This window comes from Bombus huntii, chromosome 11 (assembly GCF_024542735.1).
Source record: "Bombus huntii isolate Logan2020A chromosome 11, iyBomHunt1.1, whole genome shotgun sequence".
In the NCBI taxonomy this organism is placed as follows: domain Eukaryota; kingdom Metazoa; phylum Arthropoda; class Insecta; order Hymenoptera; family Apidae; genus Bombus; species Bombus huntii.
In genome coordinates this window covers 3,149,538-3,170,635 of record NC_066248.1, presented here as the reverse complement: position 1 = coordinate 3,170,635, position 21,098 = coordinate 3,149,538, and the positions used below count along the sequence as shown (strand labels likewise).

General features: G+C 42.0%; 1 protein-coding gene and 1 long non-coding RNA gene across 9 annotated transcripts in view; one reads left to right on the top strand and one right to left on the bottom strand.

The window, feature by feature from the left end:
• Positions 1-21,098, bottom strand: part of LOC126870977 (protein trachealess) — a 137,840-nt gene that overhangs the window by 108,541 nt on the left and 8,201 nt on the right. For 4 of the 8 annotated variants that reach the window (XM_050629262.1, XM_050629264.1, XM_050629265.1 and 1 more), the window contains exon 1: positions 12,603-12,736. The exons of the other annotated variants lie outside the window; for them this stretch is intronic. In XM_050629262.1, coding sequence (XP_050485219.1) covers positions 12,603-12,724 — 122 coding nt within the window. In that variant the 5' untranslated portion in view covers positions 12,725-12,736. Of the gene's footprint in view, positions 1-12,602; positions 12,737-21,098 lie in introns of those variants that run through there. 8 annotated transcript variants of the gene reach the window in all.
• LOC126871012 (uncharacterized) lies at positions 12,958-20,742 on the top strand. The gene is made up of 4 exons (XR_007691497.1): positions 12,958-14,137; positions 14,289-14,505; positions 14,598-14,918; positions 18,164-20,742. It is a non-coding gene; the product is annotated as an uncharacterized LOC126871012 (long non-coding RNA).

Below are 21,098 nucleotides of genomic sequence, written 5' to 3'. Positions count from 1 at the left end.
GTCGTATCAACGGTAGAAAATCACCATTTCGCGACACGTGTCGATAAGACGAAACAGATCAGAAGACGTAGGCGTACCGCAAACGTGCCTTACGAGCAGTCATAATACGGGGGGCAGAGGTTTGCATCCACACATGGTGCGACCACGTGTTCCAAGCCGAGCCGGCAGCCGAACGGTGTAAACTTTAACTTTGCCTAACACCGGCTGCGCGGAATGTCCGTCCCGAGGACGAGCTGCCTTTCGATCCCGGCGTTGCTTTACAGAGGGTGAGAGTTCGCGCGGGGATAAACGCAGAAACACGGCGAGCTGAAGCAAAACGCTCAAACGCGGCGGGGGAAACGCGACATGTATGTAATAACTAAGTGATGTGTCGGCATAGTAAGTGGTATTTTCGTTTGCCACACCTTGTGTAAAGAGGAACGTCGGAGGGTAGGAGAGTTTTAGGGCCGTCTCCCTTTCTTTTCAGTCGTTGACGATCGTGTTTGGTTTCCAGTTGTCTGATGTGAATTTATAAAATTTGACAAAACATTTGTGGAAAATCACCGGATACAACAACACTATGGAAGCGCGTGATATACGAAGATACACTTTTCGCGATATTAATCGTGTTCTCATACGGACCATATCGCCGTTTAAACTCTAAACTTCCCTAAACGCATCTCAAATCCCTTTTCCAAAGCCTCCCCTATCGAAGAACCAATTGCCAGAACTCCACTTAAATCTCCTATCACTAACGTCGCTATCGATTCTTCCTGTCGAACTAGATTCAACCTTCAACGCGCGTCACATCTTTTTCAACCCGTTTCCCACACTCATCCCCTTCAAAATTACTTCATAGAAATGCAATCTGAAAAATCACTTCCATACTGGCAAACCATTACTCGAAATCGCTTGGCGTTAGCGTCCAACGAGACCGATTCCCTGAAATCTTTTTCCATCCGTAATCCGTATGGTATTGTACCGGCGTTAATTGTAAGTTGAGAGAGAGGGAGAGAGAGAGACAGACAGCCAGAAAGAGAGAGACACTCACGAACGATCGGGTGGCCGGATAAGAAACGCATTCCGGTTTTCGTCCGAAGAGACATCGGCGGAACTGGGCCTGGGTCTCTGACGGTATTGGAAGAGAGGGTTTTTCAGTGGTGCCGCCTCGTGTCTCTTCTCCCGACATCCGTGCGAATGTAGGAGCGTCGGGTGTGGTGTTCCAGAAGAGAGGCAAGCCTGCTACTGGTTCTCGAGGCTGTATATGCGGCCGCAAGAATGTTCGCCGTGTTGGTTCGATTAATCAGTCGTTTTTCGTGGCCTCGCTCTGGGCCAATAGAGGTAGAAAAACTTAACGTATGTGATAATGCGCCAGCTATGCCTCTGCCCTCTGTTCTTTCACTACTTCTCTCTTCTTCCCTTCTCCTTTCGTTCTTCCATTCTCTCCCTCTCCCGTTTTACCGTTGCTCTTGCTCTCTTTCTACTCGATACGCGTTTCGTCACAAGCTGGAACGTGGACCGCGCGCCCATGCTGAATATATACCTACAGCGAAACGGCCACGGCCGAGCCGACGCCAGGATCACTGACCGGCAGGATGCTGTCTTGCAAGGGACTCAAACTTTTTTCACGACGACAGCCACGAGGACACGTAACCAGAGGTCCGGCTCAAATATACTCGAACGCACCGGGGATGCGATATTTCAGCTGTGATCTTTAACGAGCGCGTCGCGGTTCGCTCGCGCGACCCACACCGCTACGGCGGATCAACAAGAGAGAGATAGAGAATTTGCTCCTCGACCGGCTCCGTGATCATTTTCCGATCGGATAAATTGATATGGATCGTTTCTTTCCTGGTCTCCTGGTTTTTGCCCTCGTTGTCGTTATCGTTGTTCACCGGTGATACCAGTGCCGTGTTTTCTTCCGTCGTTTCTTCGCTGCCTTCTAGTTTCATTGCCTGGGGTAATGGATGAGATACAAAGGATGCTGTTCGTAGCATGTTTAGAAACGTTTAATTTCTTGTTAGTAGTTGCCTGTAGTTTGTTGGTTGTTCGACGGCTTGATATTAATTTTAACGCTGGTGAGTTCTCTTTCTTCACGATACATACAGGTAAACTTCAAACGTATTTGGCCTTAAAGTTGAGCGCGTTATATATTTTCGACCAACAAGTCGGAATAAGAAGAATTATCCATACATCTTTAAAAAAAGAATCGATGATCGAGGAACGCGTGAGAAACAAAGCCTCGTCTGCTGCGTCTTCTAATTCGATTGCAACCTCAAACACAATCCTATTATACTTTCATCATACGTTCGTCGCTTCTCGTTAAAACCGCAAGAACGCAAACACAACATGCAAAACGATGCACAAGATCGCAGATATCTACGTTAGAAACAAGGAATCGTTCGTGCAACGATACTCGGCTCTTCCAGACGATACAATTTCGCGTAGGGAGCGTAATGGCACGCTTCTATCACGTTTTCCCTGTACGAACGTAGCGTTGCTGGAGAAAACATTTTGCTGTTAATCCAATACCGCAAAATCATCCAATTCCACGGCGAATTGTCACGGTTGCGTGTTTTTCCGCCGCGGAAAAACGTCCGTAGTTCGGTGATTAGTCTTTTTACGTTAACCTGGTTAAGATTACGCTTGGCTGGCTACGTACAAAAAGCATCGGTCTCGCTCGAACGCAGCTTTCGTGACGAAGAAAACGTCCGATTGACACGCGTTATGACATTCTGGTCTCGTGGCGTTGCGAAACACGCGTCTACCGATCGAAATCGACGTATAGAAAAATGGATGGAATCGAGATCGACGGTTCGACGGAGATCGAGGGAATAGGTTGACGTCGAGTTCCGTTCGACAATGCTCGCTTTCCCCTTCCGACTTGCGTCACGTCGCACCTTCACGCTCTGATCGAACACGCTTTTTTACTTTGCAACGTTCCTCGGAAAAATGGATACGCGTATGATTCCTTTGGTTTCGTTCGATCGAGCGCCGTGTATGGGGCAAAGATTCGGGCGATTGGATATTTGTTGCAATAAGCGAGGTAATTAGTGGAACGAGGTGAGATTGGGTCTTAATTGGGTTTGGTGAAGTGTTTCGTGCTTTTCGAGCTAAAAAGTCGGCTAAAAATAGTCCTCTTTGTACCTTCATAGAAGAAGATTCTTTGTTATATCTACGATAAGAAGTAACTGGTTAAAAATACGTAATACGATGTATACGAATCACTCGCGATCTCGTTAAACGTTTTATCATGACGCGCGAATTGTCATTTATAGACCTCCCGATCAGAAATCCATTAACATCGACCACTTTCCTAAGTTAATAAATGCACGTACTATTTCTGCGATACCCGTTAAAGTTTCGCAATATCATTAACTCTGTCGACTCACACTTCATAAGGACAATTTCTTAAAGGCGTAGACAATTCCAGGACATTCCCACGCCACGAACGAGTCCGTTCCACGACCATTGTCGATCGCCAGCTATCGGCAAGAAATCCATCCACCTTTGATACTCTCGTCCACGCTAACCTCGGTAGAACATTCGATGTCTCAGTCTTAGGTTTTATTGAAAAACGCGAGGCCAGGACGTGACGAAGCGATTAGGCGGAGCGGCGATGAAACGGATCACGGAACGTACGCGGATCGAACGAGACGCATAAATCCTTTCTGGATACCGGCAGCAGACGACAAGAGGAGGAACAAGACCACTAGGAACGAAGAAACGGCGAAGGACGGTTCTCTGGATCTCGGTAGTGGAACGGGTGAGAAGATATCGTTGGCCGCGAGGTGTCTCCTCGCTTTCACAGTTTTATAATAAAATCGCCGTGTGCGAAGGGTAGAGAGTAAGAGAAAAAAGGAGAGAGAAGTTCTCGCGGAGATCGACAAAAAGGAGGCGTGCGTTTGGAAAAACACGAGATTTCAATTAAAGAGACAAGCTTAGTAATGAGGCAGCGTGGATTTATTGGCTCTCGATTCACGGCGTGGCGCCAAAACGTCTGCGTGTGTTGCTCTGCGGCCTGTGTGCCGATCCGCTTCGGGTCTCCCTCTGGTCCGCTCGAGCGCTCCGTCAGCAGCCAGCACGCGCGTGTTAATGTATGCGTGCGTGCACGTGCCCTACGGGCCACTCGGACCCTTGCAACCGGCCCTTTATTCGCCCCGACGCACACACCACAACCGTACGTTCTCCACCAGCCCGTATAAAACGGCCACCTTCTCGATCGACCGCGTTACTTCGACCTACCTACCATATTCCCCTGGAATTAGCTCATTTGCATCCGATCGAGATTCATTACCGTATTGCCGGGTAATAGGACAGTCTCATTCGACCAAGATCTTTTTCTCCCCGTCTCCTTCTATCTTTGCTCCTGCAACTGTCTCTCCTTGCTCCCTTATCTATCCTGGCCCCGATATTTCCACTACCGACGGCCTTCCACGGACACGACCGCTCTTAATGCGTTTCTCGTCGGTCTCTTGAGGCGGATCGGTAAGAGGCGGTGGGGTATTTTATGTATGCGAGAGAACGCACGTGAAATTCAGGTGAAAAATTGACATTTAATCATGATTGTTGAAAACATTCGAACGATATCTTTTATTATTTGAATTCGAAAATAAAAGTAAGTAATATACCTAACAGATACATCGTGGTAGCTTAGCGAGTGACGTTTCGATAGCAAATAAACAAATTTTCCTCCAAGTGAAATAGCTATTTTAGCAGTAACGTGAGTTTGCAGTAACGTGAGCAGTAACGAGATTGATCGTACAGATAGCGTCGACATCGCGTTACTTGCAAGTTTTTCTATGGAATGGGAAGTAGACTTTTGAGTCTTTTTTAAACAAACTGTTAAATATATATCAAATGGCTACGATGGTTATATTGGAAGATGTTTGAGCAATAGGTGCGCTCGTATTTTACTCCAAGTGAAATGTACATGTATCAAGCAGTAGGATGCGAGATGTTTGAGAAATTGAAAATCGAGGTTGGTGATAGCGAGGCAGCATCGATATTCCTTTTTGTAAAATAAAGAAGCAGATTGTTGAGCTTTGTTTGGTCGGAAATTGCTTACTAAAGCGTGAAAGGTGAAAGATGTATAAAATACTCGATAAAAATGATATCGCTGATAAACGTAACTTTGCTCGCGAGTAAAGTGGTATAAATTTCTTAAATAAACATCGTAATCTTTGTATCGTAACACAGCTTTCCTCGATGAAGCGTTACGAGTTAAACGAGTAAAAACGAAATTAACTTTGAGCAAACAAAATCGCCGAAGGTTTAAACGCGAGGAAGATAAGCGCCGAGAAGGCTGGCTGTTTTAAGTATCTTGTAACAGCGACAATCGATGTCGTTAAGTTATCAGACCGGACAGTGGTCTCGACACTTTGCATAATTGCCGAAGCCTAATTAACTTCTTTCGGCTCGAGGTGGAACTTAACGCACAGATAACATTATTTTCGCAGTAATAAACGAGCTACGCTCGTGACTGCTTCTGATAAGAAACTATTTCCTTTCTGCTTTCACTATACCTTTCGAATACTTTTTCTTCTTTCTTCCTCCACCTTTTTTTATAGATTTTTAGTATCCACACTTCCACAGATTTAATTAACGTCGATAATCTTACTTGTTGCAAAAATAGATTTTGAATAATCACAGATAAACATTTCGTGATCATTTTGTAAGTTTTATATCAATTCGCTATTTAATAAAAGAGAGATAATATCTGAAATATCCCGTTTCGTATCTTTTATTTTTCTATCCGCGAATCATCGTTCTATTTGTTGTATACGTTTACGTAGTTTTATCGAGTAAATTCCTTATGTACTTCTTGCTAGGCTCATTTGCTACGAGCAACGAGATTGCGTAAACTGTTTGCAGTTTAAAGGAAACTCCGGCTGAAAAATACTTAACAAGCGTGTACATATAATAAAATTACTCTCTCAATATATTTTCTGACATCGAACCAAAACGCATTCGTCATTAACGCAAAAAGAACGCGAGATCCGATCTTTTCCGCCGTTAAGACATTTTCTGCCGATAATTTTCAATCAATGGCGTAACTAAATGCAAGAATGTTCCTACAGATTGTTCAGGATCGTATAAAATGCTTCGCGCGGTAATCTCAGTACGCTAACAACACTGACGAAAACATAATTATAGTTTGTGTACTCTACATCCATTACTTTCTTGTCGATATCGAACAAGCTACGCGAACTCGTAATTTTATGAGAAAAGACTTGTATAAGCGTATAAAATATCGTTAATTAAAATTCAAAAACATATAAAACAATTTTTATACGATATTTAGAAATACAAGGTGATTCTTATTTTAGATTAAATCCTATAACCTGGAAAACTATTTCATCTTGATTGCTTCCATTATAGTACATCAAGAATGTACGATTCGATTTGCAATTCGTATTTTTTCAACGATAAAGAATATAGAATGGTTAATACCCATCGCAATGGCTATAATTTGAAGCAAGTACAAATTAAAGCCAATTGCCCAGGCGAATCGGTGAACTGTGTTTCATATTGTATCTATTTCAGCTTTTTGTTACCTAACTTTGCTAAAACATTTTATCAAGTACGCATCTACCGTGATACTCAATCGTATTTTCTACCAGCGAAATCAATTTTTCAAAAGAAAATACTTTATTCTCCCAGCAAATCCTCGTTCACGCTACTGTATCGTCAAATTGCGAGAGAGCCGCGTGGCAAGAAACGGCCGGACAATTCTGTCGCGGTCTCGCGGTTCTTGGCGTTCGTTTGGTGCGGTCACAATCGAACTGGCCTTTTCCATTCGGAGCTGCGTATAGATCGTTCGTTCACGGTGTATCGATTAACAAGGCTCTTATCTCGTTTAAGGATTTTTATGGAGAACGTTATAGGCCTGGGCAAGGAGCGCGGTCGTCGTGTCCACGGGGGAGAAAACATCGTCGGCACCGCGGCTTAAAGACATGATCCGGTGCGTAATCGTGTTTCGTGGCCGGAGCCCCGATAAAAACGCCACGATACGAATCGACGGCCGATTAGCCGTGGGCTACGAATCGCCCAACGTCCTACATTATATCATGTAATTTTTATCGGATCTCAAGTACGATCTCTCGGTACTGAACGGCGGAAATTATGCATAAGACTGATCATCATTTGCCCGGGATAGTTTATATCGGAACGAAGAACAGCCCTTTAAGCTCGGTCTCTCGGACATCGGTGCCTGACGAAATTGCTAATTCCTTCGTCTTCCCTATTACGCTTGGGACGTTTCGAGGGGAGGCACGCTTTAAGAGGCAACCTGGTGGCCAAGTTGCCCATCCAGACGATCGCTTAACGATCGCTGACAAAACCTTTTAACGTCACGAGGTGTGTACAGGGCCGTTTCGACGTGAATTCATCCCTGCAACCGGATGCAAAGTGTCGGTAGCATCATTTGTTCCGGAGCAGCTTATGGCCATATGCGTACATACTCGTATCGAGGCAAGCCGCCGCTGGTGGTACGCGAAAAGATTTCAATATAACCAACCGCGAGGCCACGCCATGATACATTTTTCAACGCTGTAATCCCCCGTTTCGGATGTTAAACCGGTGTTCCGCGTGTGTTATTAGGGACGATTATCATACAGCCGAATCGCGGCGCGCGAACCGTCCGTATTTCGGAATCGTTATCCACGATATACGAGGCCGCGGTTGTTATTAATAACTATTGCACCGCGTGGCATCCCGATGCTTTTTCCAGAGTCTCGCTCGTAAAATCACGCCCTTTCTGGGTTGTGAAGCCTGCCTTTCGATACAGGTGGACGCCGATGGTCCGGGGCCACGAAACATGCCGCAGATGCAGATAGAGCAGTATCATTTCCCAAAGAGCATGGATTGTGAATACAATTATTGGTTGGAATCTAAAAAAGATCATACGGAACGGAACGTACTTTAACAAATTCGCTATTAAAATCTACAGGACTACATTACCAGTGAATTTATCTTAACGAATGTACGCAGACGCTTGTGGAAAAATTGAAATACGTTTTCAACTCAGACAGAAATTGTACTTATAAATTAATAAAATAATATTAATAAAATAAATGTAAATTGTACTTATATTATGTATACGTATTTGCTTTCGTCATACTGTTCCATATTCCTATACGTTTTCGTCGTATTACTTGTATCACTTAACTAACGACTACCGATTGAAACTTCAGTTTCTTCGATGCAAGTGACCAAAAATATAAAATTTCTTCATCGAAAACGCCCAGTCCTGAAAAACCATTTATTCCATCCAACTGCCTATTTATCCGCGAGAAACAAAAAGCGTGCTGCATTATATTCCTCGATACCCCCCATGTCTGTCGATTCAACAAATTTCCGACGGGATTAAGGGAAACCCCACAGATAGAGTAGCAAAAACAAAAACAATTACAGCGGAGCCGAAAACGTTGACTCGCGGTAAGAACGCGGCAGCAGAAGGAAAGCCGGCCTTTTTCTCGGACAAGCGCCGTATTCGGCGTCTGTTCCGCGCTGGATAAAAACCGCGGGACCGCGTACGGTACTCGAGTACGGTACTCGATCCGCAACACGAGGTGTACCGAAGCTGTGGCCCCGCCGGATCCAATGAATAATACAGCCGCGGCACAATTAGCCCCGCCGTTTTCAATTTAATCGGCGAATTATCAACCCTTCAGGGAACGGGCGACTGGTTCGCCGCAAGAAAGGATCGGCGCGCACCACCACGGCATCCGGTACACATCGTGATACCAAGGCATCACGGTGGAAGTCGGCTTTCGCACAGCGGGTAGCGAGACGCGCAAAGAAGCTGCGCGGTTACCACGCGTTACCGAGCTCCCGTTCGACGTTTGTTAACATCTCTTAAGTAACATGGTGCAACGTACGTAGTTTGTATGCGAAATTGCTGAAAGAGATGGAACAGTGTTCGCTTAGTTGCTGTAAGTCGGCTCTTTGTCGGTGAATCTATTCAGGAAAATATATATTGTAGGAATTTCTTTTCTGGCTTAATCGATTGAAAGTTAGTGGTGTGTTTATGCAGTGGAATAACGTTGACGAACAGTGGTATGCTTTTGTAGCAAAGCGATGTTGATGGTAAAACGTGCGTGTTCGGATAGTAGAGTAGAATATAGTAAGAGTAGAGCATTGAAAATGGTAGAAAAATGTTTATGTATTATAGTACAGAGTGATGTGTTTATGTGGCAAAACAGCGATGATGGCAAGAGCAGAGTTATAGCGATGATATGTTTGAGTAGTAGAATATAGTACAATAATAGCGGAATGATGAAAGTGGTAGAAAATAATATGCTCTATGTGGTAAAATAGTAACGAGGCTGAACGAAATGTGTGCAGAGTAAAGTGGTATGTTGTTAAAGGATCGTGAAGGTAGAAAGTAGTGTGTTCTTACGTGATAGAGTATGGGTGGTAGATTCTGATAAACGAATCGCATAAATGTTGAAAGAATCTGTGTAAATCTCTTTTCATATCTTTCAAGTGTATACTTTGTATATATATATCTTTCCTATAATTTAATTTTCATAGCTGTTTGTAAAATCGAAGCTGAATATCTGTAGTTCGAATCGAATATTGGGACATTCAGGTGTACAATTTTTCCTACTATGAAACTGATATGTATCGTGAAATACAGATGATTTATGAAAGGAGAAAAGAGGTAAATTTCGAATTCTGTAGCTTGAATTAAGCATCGCGAGCAAGAAAAACAGATTGAATAAAGATGGACGAAGAGAAAAAAAGATTGATCGCTGTAGTTCGATTATCGGAATGAAAACAAGTTCTTCCACGTTACGATTCACTGACTTACTACGACTAGTCGTAGGATGAAGAAACGTTCCACTACCGGAGAGAATCATCGATAAATCGGAACATCCACGAGTCGATTCTCTTCCTTTCTCATTCAATCGTTCTTTAAAAACGAGAAAAAAGCGGAACGGTAACTTAATAGAACGATGGTCTGTGCCACGAAAAATATTACGATGCAATACCTCGTGCCTCAATGGCTACATAAACGATCTATAAACGATGTACGAACTCTTGAAACGCTTAGTATTCATTGAACACGATATTTACCAGACTACTGTCGTTAATCAACCTAAGTACAATAGGTATTCTGATTACTTAATGGCTTCATATACGAATACTACTGACCTACTGATTGTATAGTAGCGTCGACGTTCGACGAGACAAGCATTTCCGATTTACGATCGAGGGATACGGATCGTAAAGATATTCGTTCGATATCTTCTCGGGTAAACACAATGAACGTTTGGTTAAATAAGGAAATGTCATTTTTGAACGGAGAATTGCCAAGTGGATATGCTGAGAACCCTTGTTCAACTCGGTCACAGTCATCCTTTCAATTGGCGCTGCTTGTTTGAGATTGTTCGCGATTAAGTCGCGTTCACACCAAAACGCACGTCGCGTTCAGAATATAAGCGGCAGATGATGATGATTCATTTTTAATATCTCTGGAGAATATTGCGTTAACGAGAAATATATAAAATATCGAAAAAGATCTAAACAATATACATTATACTACTTGGATTTAAAGGGACAGCATACCTATATATAGACCAAGATGCCTGGTAGGGTAATTATGCATCCGATGATCGCATCTATGCATTCCTGACCTCTTGCCTGACGATATTAACCCTCGTTAATGATATCGGATTTACGATTATCAGCAAATTACGATTTTTTCGTTCAAATTGAATAAATCAAACGTTATAAAAAATTCACGTGTACAGTCTATGCATGGAATATCAGCGAAATAAATTGTACCTAAAAATACGTTCAATACACAGCCGAATCTAGCATCAAAAATTACAATTAATAATTCTAACTTTAAAGCATATCTCTGCACCTAAATTGCGTTTTAAGTCTTTCATATGTTAACAATAATCAAACACGTGATCTATCAATTTTTTACATCGCAAACAACACAAACTAATCTAATTTTAAGAATGAAAGTTCTACATTACGAACGAAGAACGTTCAAACGTTCACCTCTTACGGTCCAATTCTCAAAAATATACGGCATAGGTGCAACAAGACTAAGTAAGAGTGTAAATGCGTTCTCGGGACAGTTTAATCAGAAGTTCAGTCTAATCAGAGGTTCGCGCTCCCGCCGAAAGGCGCGTTTACACGGACGCACGTATACGGGCGTACACGACGTTAATCGCGGCGGTATGTGGCGACGACGAACAGTACCGCCTACACAATCACTTGACCTCCCTACGCCCCCGTATCTCTCAGTTAACCTTATCAACTCGATTCAACTCGACCTAACCGGTGTCGGACCGATGCGGCTCGAAAGCAGACGCGCCGCTTACCTACATTCACGTTCCTCCGTTTCGCCACGGGGCACCGTAATATCTTGCTTTACGCGCTCTGAATAAATATCGAACGACTATCGATCCGGTCTCTAGCCCACCTCTAGTCGGGTCAATCGTAAAGAGCTGCCTCGAAACGTTCAATTTGTTGTTTCACGCGTTTATGGTTCTGAATTATCGTTTTATTAGTAGACTGCAAATGCTTATGCATACACGAGAAATTAAAAAATACTTATCTTTGTGTAAATTAACGTAGTTGCTAATGACCGCGATAGATAGATGCAAGAGATAGATTTAAATAAAGAAAGAAGTACACAGAGTGCATAGGATGCGTAAAAATGTAATATTACGCTAATTTAATGCATTTTGTTTCAAAACAGATTTGATTGAAATCTTTCGTAAAATTTATCGAGGAAAACGGGAAATAAAAATGGAGCCAACTAATAGGAAACGAGAAATTGGCAACGAAGGAATATTTCAGGTTTAAATCGCGTTTTAACGAAGAAATTCGCGCCCCCTTGTTTGTACGTCACGTGAAATATCGCGATAACTCCTGCAGGGAGCTGCTACTCGGATTTGTATGCGTTCGAGGCAACGTCGAACGGGGCCCGACTGTCTCATTATTATCTCGTTTCGCGCGAGTAATTCATTTTTATGTATGTCGAAGTTCTGTTCGGTGATTCACGGGCGTCTCACGCGGTGCACCCGAGCATATTTGAAATTCCCAACTCGTCTAATTGTGCCGATTCTACCTGCACGACTGTATCTTTTGATCGAGCCAGGAGAACTTTTCATATTTTGTTGATTATTCGTTTTTGATTTCTTTTCCTTTTGCTTCTCCTATCGAATCATGAAAATGTTATCCCATGAAAATTTCCATTTAATAGAAGCTAGAAATTTCTTCTCAATATATTATATAACGATAAATTATTTACGATGTTATTATCTATTTATCATAATTACTTTACTAATTTCATAATCACTTTATCTAAATTTATTCATCTTGATTACGTTATTAGCGACTGACTCATTTTAGTCAATACTGCTTAAGATTCCTAACCTATACGAATGTTATCGACGAAGTAATCGATCGATAATTACCGACTCTGGCTTAACAAATAGAATCATTGGCTGAATACGTAAGAAGAACAAGTGTCATAGTACGTGAGTAAAGTAACAGTTTAAAAGATCGCAGAAGTATCGTTATTATGTGTTACAATTAATTTCAACGTGTAATTATAGAAATCAGACGAATTAAGAAAAAAGGAAAAACCTTACCAAAAAAGTTGAAGTTCATTCGATAGATGCAATAAAGGTGGACTGCAAATTCGATGGTATATACAACTTAAAAATACCAAAAGAACTAAACTTTCGGAACATATCACTAATATATCACTCATAACACTTTCACGATTGAAAATTCAAACGATATTTGATAGATTAACTGCATAATTCGACGATCGGATTCTGACACAAACTGTACGGGTTTATTACCGACGGCCATTTTTGTCTACTAGTTACTTCGAAGTCAAAATAATGTTAAATATTTAGACGCATATAGATAAATTGTTTTAAATTTCATTTATACTGTTAAATACTTGTGAAAGAAAAATATGGTTATACATTTCACGGGAAGTATTTCAATTTACTTAACAAATATTTTGATATAGTATGAAATATGGAAAGGAAATGTGAGACGAGAAATGTCGCGAAGAAAATGTTCTTGAATAATCAATGAAAACAAAAAAAGAAAAAAAACGCAATAACCTCAAAACATGAGAGTCTCGGTGTTACTCGCAGCTATTAACTTTTTTATGCTTAAAGTTGTTAAAGCAAAGTGTTTTAGATATTATGATATTCAGTCAGTTCAAGCAATTTCTTGCACGTTTGCAATGGTTAGTTTACAGTATTTTTATATGTATTCTACGTACGTAGTCATCCGGATTAACTTCCTCTTCTCAAATGAAATATCTTACTACGTTTAAAAAAATTATCTGATCACAAACATTTATCATCACAAGCTGAACCATGTCGTCACGAATCATCTATTTAAAAATTATACACAAACACAAATTATACAAAAACAAAGACACGCTTCAAAGATTATATGGAAGGTTCGGGCCAAACAGAAACGAGGGTGTATAGAGGAACCATAAGGATGGGGATGGCGAGTATCAATCTAATAGTAATGAGCAGTGATGCCGAGCGGAAGACTTTGAAATATACATTATGCGGGGATTATGTTTATGCATGCGGGAAAGGCGGCGAGAGCATTTTTCTTTTGATATGCCTTCCGCGACTCCCGCGAGGAGCATCTCTGCGCGGTGGCTGTGAGATTTGAATAAAAGTATCTGGCCGAGTCACTCTGCCGGGGAGCAATTCGCCAGCTGCTTTTTACAACTGCGTGCTCTCATTAAATATGTATAGATTCGCGCCCCGAGCATGTTCCCCCGGATTCGGCCGCCCCCCTTCGCCCCTCACCAGCTCCTTATATCCCTGGCCCGATAATAGAACCGCGCGAACGATTACCAAAAACATATGTTTTAAAGATTGCACGCCGCGGGACAGATATATCGTGGCCGCTATCATTTTTTCCAGAGAGCCTAACCGCGATTCCGCGCGTACGACGCACGGTAAATCACTCGAAAATAGAAGGATTGGAAGGGAGTAATTTTTTATCTCAAGTGATCGATACGACAAACTTGAACATCTTATCCTATGTAACGAGGTTATTTGATTTGTCAAAGCTTCGACATCAAGAAATTGACGGAAGGTGAAGTTGATCACCTTGGCTTCTAGGAGGCTGAATAGTAGTAGGTATAATGTTATGCTACATGGTAGCAATAATTTTAATATAACAAAGATGGAATTTAATCATACCAATTTTCTACCAATAATAATTTGTATAAACAATACTATTAAGAGTATATAAAGTTAACCGTGGTAATTCGAAGACTTTTTCAGAGAATAAAGAATATCACAACAAGAGAATGCGCGTAAAATTGGGAGGCTGAGAAAAGAACTTCTTCGTCCCAGGAGCGATTTATTCATAAACTCTAACAACCATGATAATGCGTATCCTGTATTCAGAAATTACCTGTCGAATAAAAGTCGAAAAGAAAGAAGATAAAGAGGCGGAAGAAGCACAATGAAATTCACCGGTCACTCTGTCTACGTACAGGTAATCCTGGCGATATCCACTTGAATTGCGAATAATTACGATGAATGTACCGTATGATTTAACTTTTTAACGCGGTCTCCCGACATTTCCAGGTCGATTAACTTCGGCTCGCTAGCAGTCAGTCAGTCAATCATTAGGTAATGAGGCCGTGTTTGGAGGCCGGTGTAACTGGACGTCGATAGTCCGTATAAACGTATCGCCGTCCGCATAGAATAGGTCTCGTGATCTTATCGTCACGGTTTCATGTAATGCTAATGGACACATGGTAGCCCAATATGTACCTTAAACGAAAGGGTTAATATGATAGCGGGATAATGCGCGGACATTAAGGAGCCGGACGAGGCACGCCGGACAAATTATGAAGAGAACCATCCGGACGAAACGAGATCTCGTTTGTTGCTGCCTCCTTGAAGGTAAGCAAAGAAAACGGATCGCGAAGCAAATTGTCATTCGTCGGACTTCGAACGGAATCACCTGTTTCCTTCTTAAGGATCAGCAACTTGTTACCAAAGACTTAGCTTCTTGTTACAATTTTTTCAGGGTGATTATTAGATACAAGGATCGTGATTATGTTGCGAGCTTGTTATTGTTTGAAGAAAAAATTTTGCTACAATTTCTCGTGCAATTATTAAGAAGATGGATCGCGGTCGTGTTGCTAGTTGCGAGTAAATTCGTTGCGAGCTTGTTACGCTAAGTATATACTTAACAGACGAGATACTTTCTGAGTAGTTAATGAGGATTAAAAACGAAGTATTGGAAAATAATGAAACTATCCTGACATTCAAGGCCACGATCATTTTTCATCCAGATCTCGAATGAAAAAGCACGTTGTAAGTCTTGCAATTTAGCAAGCAAAGTCGCGTTACATTCTTTATTAAGATGCAACGTCGCCGGCGGTTTCATTTCTCCTAGGAACAAATGGGCCGCAAGTTATCACCCCGAGAGAGCGCGACCCTTCCATTTAAAAAATGTAAATTTGTTAATGCAACAGTAGTGGGAGAGCGTGAAAATTCGCTCGACAACCCTGCCATTTCTCCGGCTTGGTTCGCAGCCACCCTATTACCTGAGACTATTATCCAATACAAAAAATCAAATAAAGTATGCTAAGTTACGCTTCGAAGACTTAGGGAGTCAGCGAGAACTGTCGAGGGGTTGTAGGAACATTTTTTCTTACGCCCTTCCCCACCCTTTAGCAGCGTGCCCAGCTACGTCTGGCAACACCCATCGGCCACTTACACGCTTTCTTCGTCGCTTCCTATTAACTTTCAACAGGGTGTAAGAATTAAACGAGTCTTAAAGCCCGCGCGCGATTTATAGGCGAACAAACGCGAAAATTACATCGACGATGCTGATAAAATTTTACTCCAAATTATCTGTAAATATCGAAGACGAGACAATTGTAGATACATACAAAGTAATTCCATTGTTTTATATCGTTCGTGGATATTATCTCGAATATATCGTTTGCAACTAAGAACTAAGATTTTTGAATCACTGGAAGAATCAAATCTTGTCAAGGCTATCGTCTCGGCAAAGATGAAATTTTATGGACTGGAAAGTCATCGAACGAAATATTTGTTAAAATAAGACACGCAAGATAAGATGATCGTATTCTGTCTAATAGATAAATATAGAAGTCGCGTCTGATACCGTTGGAAGAAGCAGACGAGCATCGATTGTATCACGGAAATCACCGTTCTTAACCGTACAAAATGTTCATGGCTATGACTCGTGATTCTCGAAGCTATTCTCATATCACGTAAATGGATATAACTTTCTACTAACGACCAGCTACGCACCGCGATATCGAGCTACGATTTTCTATCGTTGCATAAGCTGTAATAAGGTTGACGTAATGTGATCAGAAAAAGGTATTGGTCCAAACACCGCGCCGCGAAGCACAGCGCGAAAGTTTCATAAAAACTTACATTTTACGCTTCGATAGGTTTCATTACTCGGTTGATACATATCATTCGATGTTCTTCTACGCTATAAAAAGTAGGAAAAAACCGCGGAATTCTACGATCAGGGTGATGTTGTCATCGCGATGTTTACCGTAGAAAAGCGAAATGATAAGCGTCTACTACGCCACAATATCGACAGGTTATAATTTGCGAAAATAGATAAATTTCGAAATTAAGATGCGATTTTAATATTACTGAAAAAACTGTCGAACGTACGTCAAATGTGCTCGACAACGTTTAACGCAAATTACAAAAACGACGACTCGATAAACCTTAAATAGTATTCCAAGAGCAGAGACACTGAGCCATTAAAATACGCACTTGTTCTCCGAACAAGCACACGGCCACTTTTACTGCTTTCCAGAAAATAATGACAAATATGGTACTTTGTGGCTCAAACTTAATACCCGGTCGTTTGCGAAATACGCGGCGCTTTACTGCATTCCACGTCGTCGGACCTTGACTTCGTCCAAGATATAGTTCCCGATTTATGAGAAATATCAGGCGCCGTGGCAACGATCGCCACTGAACACTGTTGGAATTCTACCGAGAATTTAGTTGCCATTAAAAAAAAAGTCTATGCAGTTACATGTCCGCTTTCTTGTCCGCGTTACGTATAAACAGCCGTGGAATACCAGTAGGCTCGATTCAAACAATCCAGTTTCTTGGAAGTTCTTTCAGGAACGTTTCAGGGGTGGAACGATTGCCTCGAATCGATGAAGAACCAGATGGGAGATCTTTCCTTTGAAATAAAACGAAGAATGACGTCTAGCAATATTTAGAGAAAAACGACGTTCATAGCTAAGCCACAACTATCGAAAAATATTTTTGTGATTGCACGAAAGTGTGAAGATTAACAAATGAATTAACAAATCGAATATTTTATGAGAAATTTGTGATGATCAAAATAGAATTGTTCGTAGGAATATCCATTCTTGAAACAACAGGTTGAACGGTGAACTTTAAACCGCACGCGGCCTTGATAGCCAAGTGCATCGAAATAAAACGTAGCAAAGTAGCGTGCAAGGCGTAGGGCTCTCTTTTTCTCAATGGGCGTTTTTCAAACTAATTAAAGCGGATATTAAATCACTTCTGCGGTACACACCCTTCGGTTTCACTGATGTACGACCTATTAATTAACGTTTCCGATGCTGCAGAATATTACTTGCCTCCGTACCATCCTGAAGATTGCCGAGATATTTGTCTGATTGGATACCGAGTAAACGAAACTTTGCAAGAAGCTTGCAGAGCTGACACTTTATGGCTTTCGTATAAAATACAGTTTTGTATATTATTAAAGTTGCCAGTCGCAATAACGTATACGTAACTCTAACCAGGCGCATATTTTTGCACAAAACTATCGCAAATTGCGATCCAACTATTACGTTCTGGCGTACATTGCAACATCAGAGACATAAGTCAACATCGCACAAAGTCACCACTGCAAAATTACCAACTAGCTACACGTTTCTACGTATATTCTTTCTGTAGCAAAATTATCACTCAACGAGAAAATATTCGAATTCTCATCCTTCGCATATGGTTACAAAGTATCTATATTGATTTTAATTGCGATATTAAAGTTTAGTACTTTTTCATACACTCGTTGGATTAAACTTCTTCTCCAAAATCATCACTTAACTTCCAGACACACAGCCTTTATCGGCATTTTCCTCGCAAAGCGCCGTTTTCAGGACTGTATGGAGCGACATGGTCTCGAAATTCGGGAAAAAGGAAGCGCAGGGGTAGCCGGCCGGTCCGACAAAGGACGAGAGAATCCCTCGGGAGGCACGGCACGAGTGGGTCAGTGACGTCGGGCACGGGACAGCGTGCATATCGAAGGAGGGACGACGGGAGGGAAGAAGCCAGCGGCCCTCCTCGAATGATCTTGACTCGAGGGGGAGACGGCGTGCGAGCGAGCGAGAGACGCGGCTGAGCCGCGGGCGAGTTGTATAATATGAACGCGCCGGACCGCGGCGCAGTTTCGGCAGGCTATAATCAATTCTGATTGCAGTCCAGCATCGCAGCGCGATCCACCGGGCCGATAGCTGAGAAAAAAGTTCGCGCTTCCAACTACCGGGCTGCCCATGGTACTACGGCCCGTTCAAGGGACCGAGGGGAACCAGCTACCAGGGTGTACTAGCGACTGCGACTTTGGCTGAGGATACAAAGTGGAAAAAGGAAAATATTGGAAGATAGATTAGAAAAGGGTACGAAGGAGAAAAGTTCAGGAGCGAAGAAGATGGCAAAAAGGTGGCGAAGAATGGGAATATTTTATAGAATCCTATATAGCCATAAAAACATCACAAGCGACCTTTCGACAAATATAACTGGCAAAGATAAAAAGACTTTCTTCCAATAAGGGGGGTGTTATAGCAAAGTAGGCCATTCGCCAAATTCACGTGTTCTAACGTTTAGAACCTCGAAACAGAAATTGTGTACTCGAAAGAGTAAAAGAGGGACGATGCAGCATCGACTGGATAAAAACGGAATCGAGTTATTTTATTTATCGGTTGGTCAGCAGCCAGCCTGGCTACGCCTTCGAAGTCTCGCGAGCTATCGTTGGACACGCGGGAGGGAAAGAGAGAAGCGAGGAGAAGTCGGGTCCAGGCGAGGCCAGACTGCAGTCTCTCGGTTCTTCGGTTCTCCTCTGCCATCGAATGGTTCGGGGAACGACGGAAGAATGCATCCATCGGTTGTGCATCGGTGCAACAGCAACAAGAGCGCGCGCGCGCGAGCGCACTCTTCTTAGGAGACAACCCTTTTTTCCTCGCCCCTTCTTCCTTCCTCTCTCGCGACGTACGTTCGGTTCGTACGTTCTTTTCCATCCCATTCGAAGAGACAGATTCTTCTTCTCTTTCTCTGCGATGTGTCGCGCGAGCGTCCGGCCCCATTAGCAGTTGGACGAGCCATCATTCAATAACGCTCTCAATGCCTGTGCGACCGTGTCTCCCGCGTGCACACTGTCCGTGTGCAGCCGACACGCGTGTCGTCGTACGACTGATCATCGTGCACCAGTTTCTCTCAACTGGCTGCCTCGCGATCGAATTCGACTACCGTGAAGAACGACTGCAATACTCGTCGAAACTTAGGGTTCACTCGTTTTATATGACCCAGTCAAAAGCCAAATTCACCAACTCTACTTTCTATAAGCTTCGTAATTTAACGATAGATTTAGTAACATCGACGAGATAGCATTTAATTTCAGATTCGGTCAATGTGCTCTATTAACAGAATTCTAGATACTGTTACGAAATAACAATGAAAGAGATGTAGCAGAAACTCGATCGAAGATCGTAAAACGAACGCGTCGTCGCTTGGTTAATTAGCAGCACGTTGTCATCAATTTTGTTCCGTCACGAGAGAGCTTAAAGCTCGATGATGCATCGCGGAGATATTAAACGCAGCCATCTCTGGTTTGTCCGTCAATCTCCAGACAAACTGTCAGCAGATCCGTATGTACACATCGAAGGCCTGCAATTTAAGTCGGCCAGACTCGACTGACAATGCTGGTGTGCGATCGACACCGGTATTATGTGCGTCAGATTACAATTTACATTTCGTATCTTAATTTCAAGCGGATCAAGATTAAACATATGGTATGATCGTGATTTCGTTATTTACTCGACGATGCGCAAAATAATTTTAATTGAATGTTTATAGTCTGACCAACGGAATTAATAGCTATACTCCTTTTACATTTGTTTTGGTAGTACATTTAGCATTTGTAAATTATTTATTTCTTTTTTTATAGAAAAAAATCATGTACATAACGGAATGTTGAAGTTTATTGACATTATCGGTCTTTTAGTTATCATTATTTATAGTGTTACATTCGAGATTATTATACTTGCAAATGGCGAGCAAAGCGATTAATTTTCGTTCGAACAAAGCGACGATGGTTTTGCGGTCATTCCCTCTTATTGCGGATTCAATATCGCGCGTGCACACGTATGATTTATAATACTGATTAAATCCTTCGTATTTATCATTTTGCCACTGTCGGCACGTGTGTAACCGGTTCTCGCTCACGTAGCTTTTCGACAAATTTCGCGAAATCAACTACGTCCGATTTCGCTGAATCACAACGCGCTAATTAAGTATATTATTAGACGCGGTTTTTACCTATCTCTGCCAATTATATCGACTACGAAATTTCTACAGTAATCCATTAAGGCTATCACAATTTTAATCTACTAAAATTGATTTACAAAATATTCACCTGTCGATGTTTTTTTTATAACATTCTGTTTATTATTAAATTTAAGCAAAAAGTAGCGACTCTACATCGGAAATGTGCTCTTCTGAATTGTATTTCATATAACCAATTATTACCGTAATTATTTTCCTAGAAAAACATTTTTTTCAATTACTTGTTATATCAATTACGAAAATGTAACGCGAAGCACGAGTCACGGTCGTTTTTCTCGTTGCTTAATCGAATTTATTTAAAATGGTCGGCTTACATTACAGCCGCGGCACATTTCGACATCCGGCCACGCTTCTGAGTAACATCATTATCGATAAGATCAAAGAAACCCGGTCTACTCGAGTTTTCAGTGGAAAGTAACCTGTCAAGTCGGTCAGTAGCTCTACACGTTTCTACGACAATGAGGTGTCAGACGTGTG